This window comes from Rhagoletis pomonella, unplaced genomic scaffold (genome assembly GCF_013731165.1).
Source record: "Rhagoletis pomonella isolate Grant_MI unplaced genomic scaffold, Rhpom_1.0 Rhpom_scaffold_00007, whole genome shotgun sequence".
Classification (NCBI taxonomy): Eukaryota; Metazoa; Arthropoda; class Insecta; order Diptera; family Tephritidae; genus Rhagoletis; species Rhagoletis pomonella.
This window is the reverse complement of record NW_023458561.1, coordinates 56,459,894-56,470,650: the sequence shown is the minus strand read 5'-3', so window position 1 is coordinate 56,470,650 and position 10,757 is coordinate 56,459,894. Positions and strand designations below refer to the sequence as shown.

General features: G+C 37.5%; 1 protein-coding gene and 1 long non-coding RNA gene across 2 annotated transcripts in view; one reads left to right on the top strand and one right to left on the bottom strand.

The window, feature by feature from the left end:
* The first annotated feature begins 1,985 nt into the window (after positions 1-1,985).
* On the top strand, positions 1,986-3,316 carry LOC118743128. The gene is made up of 2 exons (XR_004993428.1): positions 1,986-2,229; positions 2,288-3,316. It is a non-coding gene; the product is annotated as an uncharacterized LOC118743128 (long non-coding RNA).
* Positions 3,317-4,039: 723 nt separating this feature from the next.
* LOC118743127 overlaps positions 4,040-10,757 on the bottom strand; it is a gene marked incomplete in the record, with an annotated part of 118,629 nt that continues 111,911 nt past the window's right edge. Inside the window, 1 exon segment of the mRNA XM_036475648.1 lies at positions 4,040-6,816. Within this exon segment, the coding sequence (XP_036331541.1) occupies positions 6,707-6,816 (110 nt within the window).

The following is a 10,757-nucleotide window of genomic DNA, read 5'->3' as shown; positions in this document are numbered from 1 at the left end:
TGAACTCCAACAAAAATTAATACACAAAGGTTTGCACATTTCCGTATCAACAGAAATCAGCTGCTCGTTTGCGTTTGCGCTGCCATCTAGCGAAAAAAGTGAAAATTAATAATAGCAAATAACATTCACAATAGTGTCATAGTACACTTTTCGTTTTACATTTTGTTTTAATTAAAGTATGATGGCTCGCTCATTAATATTATGATTGTCCAAGAGCGCTGATCGCTAGCTTTAAAACAATAGCTTATTTATTGATTTTGGTTCCTTATGAGACCAGAAAAAGGGATATTTACAAAAAAAAAAAAAAACACCTTTAGGAAACAATCCAAAATACTTTTTTTTTTTTAAGATTCTTGTTATGCATATGGATAAGGAATCAAAAAAGATTAAATCCTAAATCGTGTAATTAGTTACAATTGTTGTAATTTTTTTGACCTTTGTAATTCTTACTTTTTTAATTAATTCAATTGCTACTTTTTTAAATATTGCATATAACGGGTGATTTTTTAAGAGCTTGATACCTTTTTTTTAAAAAAAAACGCATAAAATTTGCAAAATCTCATCGGTTCTTTATTTGAAACGTTAGATTGGTCCATGACATTTACTTTTTGAAGATAATTTCATTTAAATGTTGACCGCGGCTGCGTCTTAGGTGGTCCATTCGGAAAGTCCAATTTTGGGCAACTTTTTCGAGCATTTCGGCCGGAATAGCCCGAATTTCTTCGGAAATGTTGTCTTCCAAAGCTGGAATAGTTGCTGGCTTATTTCTGTAGACTTTAGACTTGACGTAGCCCCACAAAAAATAGTCTAAAGGCGTCAAATCGCATGATCTTGGTGGCCAACTTACCGGTCCATTTCTTGAGATGAATTGTTCTCCGAAGTTTTCCCTCAAAATGGCCATAGAATCGCGAGCTGTGTGGCATGTAGCGCCATCTTGTTGAAACCACATGTCAACCAAGTTCAGTTCTTCCATTTTTGGCAACAAAAAGTTTGTTAGCATCGAACGATAGCGATCGCCATTCACCGTAACGTTGCGTCCAACAGCATCTTTGAAAAAAATACGGTCCAATGATTCCACCAGCGTACAAACCACACCAAACAGTGCATTTTTCGGGATGCATGGGCAGTTCTTGAACGGCTTCTGGTTGCTCTTCACTCCAAATGCGGCAATTTTGCTTATTTACGAAGCCATTCAACCAGAAATGAGCCTCATCGCTGAACAAAATTTGTCGAATTTGTTGTGTTCGAACCGAACACTGATTTTGGTAATAAAATTCAATGATTTGCAAGCGTTGCTCGTTAGTAAGTCTATTCATGATGAAATGTCAAAGCATACTGAGCATCTTTCTCTTTGACACCATGTCTGAAATCCCACGTGATCTGTCAAATACTAATGCATGAAAATCCTAACCTCAAAAAAATCACCCGTTACCTATACCAGAGAACGTATATACTCATATACGTTCTCTGGCAATATTGTGTAATCTCTACATTCTCCAATCTGCAATTAACGATCTGGCAGGGTAGGCACAAAGAAACGTTCTAGGGGTTAACATCTCCAAAACCGAACTTGTCCTATTCACCAAGTGATATAAGGTAGACAAATTTCGAACTCCGTCTCTCAGTGGAGCAAATCTTAAATTGTCAAAAGAAGCAAAGTTCTTGGGGGTTATTCTCGACTCCAAACGATCTTAGAAAAGGAACACCGAAGAGCTTAATGCGCTCTACTCCTGTAAAGCTACGATTGGGATAGACTAGAGGCTACGATCGCATATAATACACTGGATTTATAAAGCGGTAGTTAGACCTCCTCTCACCTATGGCACGCTGGTATGGTGTGAGGCGGTCGACGCCGAATCCTATGTACTCGACCTGCAAAAGGTGCAACGACAAGCATGCCTATGCACAACGAGGTGCTTTGCTCAATGCCCCAGGACCCATAGACCTGCATGTTAAAAGTGCCGTGGCTTCTATCCGACTTTAGGCGTCTAACATGCTGCGAACGACTTGAAAGTTTCACGCCACCATCTTCGATAGAGTGGGTGGAGTACAGAAGCTGTGATTATCAGGTCACGGAAACTGACATCGATCGGAGCTTCGATATCCATTTTCACAAAAGAAATGACTTTCACAGATGGCTCACAAATGGACATAGGAACCGGATCTGGCGTCTTCTCTCAGCAGTTTTTTCAGGCTGAGATGTATGCAATCGACATGGCGACAAAACTAGTGAGCACGTTCCACCTATATATATAGCTCCATATAAATTTGCCTTCATTTTTGACAGTCAAGCTGCCATCAAAGCCTTAGGGTCGCCAACGACTAACTTGATATGGGACATATAGGAATACCGAAGATCCCTATATTTACTGGGCCTCAGGACATAGTGGTATCCCGGGTAATGAGGAAGCGGAAGGATGTGCTACAAAGGGATCTGATATAGGACTTGGGGAAACAATCCAGATTGTAAAACCTCCCCCTGCGATTTCTATCTTCAGAAGTTAGGAGAGTAACCAGGGCAGCAACCAAAAATAGATCCCACAATAAACAATCCAAACATTAGGCCGCCAAGTTCGGAGTCCCGTATAACGATTTCTGCAGAAGCTGCATAGATGAGGAGGAGATAGAATCTGTCTAGCACTTCGTGTTGGGGATCACTACTTCGAGAGCCTTGATATGTATCTTAGGAAATGCTCCACTGGAAGGACTGCTAGGATTCGCTAGAGAATCAGAATGGTTCAAAGACATACATATATAAATAGGCATAGGAACAACGCCTGGGCATCGCATTGGGCCTTTGCGGTAGCCGAATGAACTCTTACGCGAAATTTTTGGCTTTGGGAATTTTCAATTGAATAAAAATGCAAATTTCTTTATACTAAATATATTTTATTCTGTATTATGTTTACATTGTTTCAAATAAAATGTGTGTAACATACAAAAACGTATACAACTTAAATATGTAAGTACTTGAAATGTTTACAGGAAGGTATACTACATTTGTGTATAAATTTGATAATACACTACACACAAAAAGAACTTGTAGATAATAATTTGAGCATTCAAAGAATTTACTTATTATGCATATGCGTATTATATTTAAAATAAAGTGACCAAAAAAAAAAAATAAACAATCGTGTTTTTTTACTTTATTCATAAAGTCATGCGTATTATATACTGACATAAATATATACAACATGCATAAGTGTGTATACATATTTTTATTTTATGTATTCCGTTTCTAAAGTTTAATTTGTTCCATTACCACTGACATCATGATATGGAACTGTACTTATTCTAATTTAAAAAAAAAAAATATTTATAAACAATGCCAATTATAAGTACAAATGTGTGTATACATATATTTTTCATATAGTAGACTGATTATTTATTAAAATATTATTAAGCATTAAGCAGTTTGCACGCGGCATATTGCAGTAATAGTTGCAAGTTTTGATGATCTAATTTTAAGTAATACATATATACAAAGCCCATTATTTACTAACAAATCAGCTATTTTTGTGTTTGTATATGTTTGTATGTGTATGTATGTGTGTATATGCAATCGATTTAAAAAAGATACATAACTACATAGAAATACATACGTACATAAATATATGTATAATGCAGTAATTTTCATATTCTCAAATTTTTTTATTCATTAGAAAGAAAACTGCTTTTGATTTTAATACAAACTATGCACATACATACATGGTATGTACATTAGACTGTACCAGAAAAAAGATCGCCGTACACCTTCCAATCGTAAAGTGTTTTTGCAAGGCAATTTAGATTTCTTGTTTTTTTTTGCCGAACGTAAGGGTCGTCATTCTACATTTTTCGTCAAATCTCCGGCATTTGCAGTCGTACCACAATAGAAATAATCGGTCGAGAAGAGTTACAGAAACGAGCCACAGACCATAGTTCTTATAACCCTAACATGCCAGCCAAACGTTAAAAAATTGTAGTAGGTTTCACGGAGAAATATAAAAAGGCCAAAACCCTAGATTCGCAAAAAAAAATATTTTTCAAAATTGCCTTGCTTGTAAGGTGATAAGGTCCAATGCACATAGAACACATTTTATGTATAATAATATTCTTTCATATAATTATGTATGTATTTAGACATATAAATTTTTAAAAATTTGGCTTATGGCTGCCAAATAAGCTACATAGTATATGGGACCTATAATTAAAAGAAAAATTAAATTAATTTACAAAAACTTACCCTAAGTAGACCTTATTGACTACTGAATATAAACAATGGCGATTAGCTTATATACTTAAGTTGATTACTCTTCATTTAAGCTTAAAACAAAAAAATGAAACTATCAAACACATTTTAACGCAAGTTGGTCAGTTTTTCTATAAAAGACTTTCAAAACACTAACGCTGATTTCAAATTTCAATTTCAATTTCTGTTTAGTGGTATAGTGGTGAGAAATTAAAAAACTAAAGCAATGAGTAAACCTTAATGCATTGGTAACAACGGATTTAAAAGACACCTTTCTCAATAAGTTATCTGTTTACATAATTCATGGAAGTACCAAGGGGAGTCGGGATTTAATTAGCTATACATCAATGCCCGTAAAAGAAAATTCAGTTTCAGAACAGAACTGGTTTTGAAATCGCAATTTTATCATACATATGTATGTAACCTAATACGCTGCTCAGGTAGACAGCTAAATTAAGCAATTAAGAAGTTTTATTCAATGCTGTTAATTAAACTGAATTTATCAAACAAAAAAAAAAACTATTCTTTGGGACAGATTCGTCCTTTTATGGCAGACTACCGCTGGTCATTAAATGACACAAATTTTAATAACAAACTTTGGCGATAAAAATGCTATTAGATATGATAAGGTGTGTTTTGGCCGTTTATTGTAAATTATTAGTTGATTTCTGAGCCGTGGGTAAATAAAACAAACAAAACTAATTTTCTTATATACCTTCAATTTTATTTTTGTCGATATTTCGCCTTCAATCTGCAGACATAAAATAGAACGAATATACGACATTTATGTAGGCTTTACTTACCGCCGCCCTAGAGTTCAAAAATCAACTAGTAAAATACTTGTACGCTAAAAATAAAAGCCATTAAGTCTGTCCTCATATGCCATTTTGAAATGGAATAATTTGTTTTGTAATTTTTGTTATTCAGTGCCTAGTGGAAATTTGGCATTCGACTTGTTTCGCATTTAAGTAAATTTCAGAAAAGTAATTTTAATTGCAGGCTGTAACAAATGAGCCGAATACATGTTGCCATGAATGCCATTGGGCACTAAATTACAAAATTTTTAATAGAAAATTTGGGTATTAACTCATACAAGATAAAGTAAGTAAGTCGGAAGCATATTTCGTGTTGGTTCTCTTTCTTGTCGATGGAGCATATGTAGTTGAAATCAAATTAATAAGTAAACTCATATAATGTGTTTTCCAATGTAATTTTGAAATTGTTTTTTTCTGTCATTTTCGTTAATTCAGTGGAAGTGGCCAAGTGAAAATCTGGCATTAGGGTTGTTTTCCATCAAAAGAAGTGAAAAAAATCTGGCTCCAAACGCAGCATAGAAAAAATTTAGCAAATTTTTAATACAAATTAGACCTTAAATAAACTTTTAGAAGCAAAAATTTAAATTATGCATAAAAATATTTTAATGCCAAAATTAAAAACATTATAACTGCTAATTGGCTAAGCCAATTCTATTTGGCGTCATTATCAAAATCGAAAGCTTGATTTGTGTGTGCCTAAATTTAGGTGATTTAGTTGACTATTTGAGCATAGTATTAAATTTCCGAAAGGGTTTAAACCAGCCTGAGAAAAAAATGCGACTATGAAATCTTGTCAGCAAAGCTTTAAAGAAAAAGTTTTTCACATATCGCTGCAAATTTTCACGGCACTCTTCCTGAATGTTATGTTACAAATTTTGTTGAAAATTGTTGGTTAAAATGTATAAAAAATTACAAGAAGATGCGTACAACGAGTAGAACCGTGTAAATTAAGTGCGTAAGTATCTAAAATATTTGTAAATATCAAAATTATGATCAAGTCAAAGAATATTCTGTGTGTATTTTTAAAAGTGATATGTATGTTAGGGTGCCCCAACAAAAAAAAATCGCGGGATTTTCCGAAAAATTTTAAAATGTATTATATTTCAAGACTTCTGTCAAATTATTTTGGAAAAATATTAAGATTTACGTAAGCTGGATTGATTTGAAAAGTCGCACGAAAATCGAGTTTCTTAATAAAATTGGTTTTTAAAATTATTTATTCCAAAAAAACATTTATGATTATTGAATAGTTCTAGCATGAAAGGATTGCTCAAAAATATTACCGATGCACCCTAATACACATACAAAAATACATATAAAGTTTTCAAGGCCAATTTTTTAAAATACTTTTTTTTTCTTAGAGCTATGCAAATGTTTGAATGTACATATATTTTAAAAACATACATACATATGGTTTTTAAATACTTTACACTAAGCACTAAATTTTCTTTCGCTTATAATTAGTTAATAATGTTTGCATACATATAGCATAATCTAATACGAATATATATGTAGGTATCTATGTATGTATATAAACACTTATGCAATAAGAATATAGCGTTAACATATGTATACAGTTACATATTTATGCATACATATATTTGCATGTGTCGTTATTTCCGATCTCCTTCCCATCCACCACCATTCCATTTCCTCTTCAATCCCATTCCCCAATGTACATGGTGCGGGGTGTGGGCACATAGCCACGCGTTGGCAGTGGCAAGCGACCATAGATGTGATTATATGGTGATTCAACTAAATCGGCATCTGAAAGAGTGAATAAAAATTAATAAATACCAAGACTGGCATTTAACATAAAACAAGAATAGTGAGGAATGTGTAGGTGAAAGCATAGCAGTTATACAACGCTTTTATTTAAGGATATGTCTAACTACAATACAAATGTCCAGGTCCCGGTCCAGGTCCGCAAAACAATAACATTATTATTTTTTAAATAAAATTCGTAATACTTATTATTTTAATTTCATACGCCTGCTTAAAAGCAAATATTTTACGCGGTTAGGCTAAAAAAAAACTAATATTACTTATGTATACTTTATCTGAAACATATTTACAAGATTATATACAATACGTCAACGAATATGGGATTAAAGATCTTGTTCGGTTGAACTGACGGTTTTTGTGTTGTAATGATGCGAAGCTTTTTCCTTAAATTCTTATTTTTATTTTTTAGTTTATAGTAGTACATAAGTATATGTAAAGTGGATAAGACTACGTCTTCGAAAAGGCTACAAAACCAGAATTTTTAGCTGACAAAATACTCTTAAGTACATACGTGGGTTCGGTATCTGCACCGACGCCATTATCTGCTCGCAAAGGTTTTCCATACCCAAGATGTTTTTCCTTGAACAGATAAAGTCTTAACACTGGAAGGTCGGGTAGGACGAGCGGGGAGACCTTTGGTAGAGTAAGAGGTGAAGTATGTTATTTATTTAAAACTAGTTGCTATATAATGTTGCCCTCGAAGCTTTAGGGTCATGGAGCGATACATTTTATGATCGTTCAGAAAGAAGTGCATTTCGGACATTGCATGACTTTTTTTCGGTCAACACAACAGACCATCTGAACCGTTTTGTCTGGCATGTGGAACCGCCTCGACGGCTGGAGGAAAGGTTAAAGCCCTCAGAGCGAAAGCTATGTTCTACGGAAGCCGGTAGGACTAAACCCCCGAATCCAAGTCCTCTACGGACAAGCAGAGGACCACTCCTGCACGAAACGCTCCTTAAAAGGTTGTAGCAAAGGAAAATTACCTCAATCAGAACCCGTAGGCTCAAAAAACCTCGAGGGTAAGTTTTGCTCTACGTCAGACCGAAGGGCGCCCCTAAGGTCAACCAAAAACTAGGGATTATCCCACATAACCGACTGACGCAGGAACAAAAAACCTGTCTTAAGGGGACCATGGGAGTCTTTGCCGTCACCGACGAGCGACGCGTACGGAAATGAGGGAAAGACAAACCACCGACGGCTTCCACGAGACAACGATCTCTGGATTACACCTCGCGTGGTACTGGGATTCCTCACTCTCCTACCGTTAATCGATGGCCAACAGCACCGCGAAGACGTTCAGCGAGGATGCTTAAAGATGGCCACATCAGCACGGACAACAGAAATTCCGTTCTTATGGATCTATGCAAGGAGTGTAAAGCGAGTATAATGGAAGGACCGCTCTACATTTCGAGTACCGCTCTATCTTGGAGAGTATCCATGTCACTGTCTATCCCGCCCTAGCCAAGACGCGCAATTACACCTTCAACAAGTACTTTGTAGATTAGTTAGTCGGTCTGAGCTCAGCGAACATTCTCAGTTTTTAATGGAAGGAAGGAGACAAATGGCTTCCGCCAGTGGTACGACAACGCGCTTTTTCAGCTCATGTGCGTCTCTATGCTTTTGCATGGTAGCATACGCTGCAACCTCAAATAACTTAATCAACTAGATATTAAGTTTTTCGAGAAAATACTTTTCGAAACTTTCTCGGGATTTTTGATGTGCTGTACGGGATTTTTGCAGGACTCTTCGCGATTTATTTTAGGTAAATTATGGAATCTTTCTCAAAATAAAAAAATGTTTTTTTTTAATAAATATTCGGTGGGTTCGCGTATAAAAATTCCTGTCGAATGAAAAATTCGACACGTGTTTGCGCGAAGACTTATTCAAATGACCAAAACTGGTTTAAATTTATAAATTCAAAATCTACCAAAACCCAAAAAACAATACCATAACCCTAAATTAAATAAAGGTATAACATTGGTAGTCGAGAATGAAGTCAAACCTATTTGGAAATCTGTTATTTCTAGTTCACAGTTTATATTCGATTCTCGGTTGGCTGTTTGGTTGGTTGTACGCAGTCAGGTCGCAGTGCAGTGCCGTGCAGGTCGAAGTTGTCAAGATTTTCAAATTGTACAAGGGTACTGTTTATATTTCGATGTCCTTATAAATTTTATTTTCGGCTGCAGCGTAAAAATACATATGTACATGTATCTCATCTTCCATCATCAATAATCGAGTATTTGAATTTTTTTGAGACTTAAGCTGCGCGGCTTACGCGGTTTCAAATAGCCATAAATCGATTCCATATCACTAACGTCCAAACGACTAGTCGCACGGCTGAGACGACCTTGCTGTTGCGATCGTACCTGCGGTTGGTTTGTCGCTGCTCCATAGCCGCCTGCAGTGAGAGGCAGTGGAAGGAGCGAACTCGAGTTTTTTATTGCGGTGGTTGTTGCATTTGTGTTCTTTATCGCAGCATTGCTTCGCGCATTGCTGGTGTCGTTTGTAACGCGCTGCACTTTCACTGCATCCTTTGACATTTTCGACACCGCCTTCTCGCAATTATTCAAGTGTTGTTGGTGCTTTTGCTGTTGCTTTTGTTTTTGTAATTGTTTGAGCTCAACTTCGAGCTTTTGTTTCATTTGCGCCTGCTGACGTTTCTGAATTTGCGCTTTCATTTCGAAGGCCGCTTTGGTAGCTGCCACAATGCTGCCGCCGCTCGGTGGAGCGTCATTAGTTGTTGCCTTCGCTGCACTGGCAGCTGGCTGTGCAACTGGTGTTATTGTTGTCGTGCTGCCACTGCAATTACTGCTATTCTTACGACGCCAACGAGGTGGCGGCAGCGCTGGCTGTTCTAACAAAGCTGCTGTTTGTGACGTTGCACTGGCTGTTGTTTTTGTTGGAGGTTTTATGCCACTCTTTTCTGGCATTCCCAACCCCAGCTTGTGTCGCTGAAAGTAAAGCAGTTCTCTTTCTTGTAAATTTCGAAGGCGCGCCTTTTCATAGCCATCGTTGTCGTCGCTTGTATTGCGCGCGTGCCTCTCATTCACGGGTGTCAGTGGCGCTAGGCTGCTTTTGTTGCGCGCGCGTAATCGATCATAAAGATTTGTGGTAGATGGGGACTTAACGATACGCTTTCGACCACCATACATGTAGAGAGAACCCTCCTCGTTGGGTTGCTCGAAGAAACTTTCGATTGAAATCGATTTTTGACGCAGCAGCGCGGGGGAGTGTACAAATTCCTCTCTAAATCTACTGGCATTTATGCGATCGCCTGCGCTAAATTCATCAGCGGTGTTGTTCTCGGTGGGCGGCTGTGGCGGCGGTGGTGAACGCAGTTGCCGCAATCTCTGTGTGTGGCGGTCCAAATGTGGCGCGTCCCAGTCTGTATTGTCATGGTAGTGGCGTGCGGCGTATTGTCGCGTTTGCATAGCGTGCTCATTGTAACTTCTGATTTTAGTACTTGCGTGATTGTTGTTTGCATCCACCATCGGTTGCTCAGCTTTGCGCGCGCTGTAATGTGGCGTAAGCTCCACGCAATCGAAATCAAGCTCATTGGCGTAGCGCGGTGCGTAATCACTTTCAAGCTTATAAATACAGTCATTGTTGCGCGCGCTATACGCGTCATAAAAATCATCTGCTTCGCCGTCAGCCTCACCGAAGCCTTCGTCGTAAGTGTACGTATCGCTGGGTGCTAAATAGCGCTTGTGTCTCTGATTGAGCAAAGATATATCGCTTTCGCTGCACCATTTCACTAAATTCAAACCGCTCGCGTTGGCGCATCTACCAACTGCAGCGCTGTCACCGGCATTTTCCACAACATCGCTAGGCGTAGAACCAGTGTTTTTCTGTGATGAACGCATTTGCGTTGACTGCAAAGGCGGCGGTGGAGGCGGCGGCGGTATATCCGCTAAGCTGCC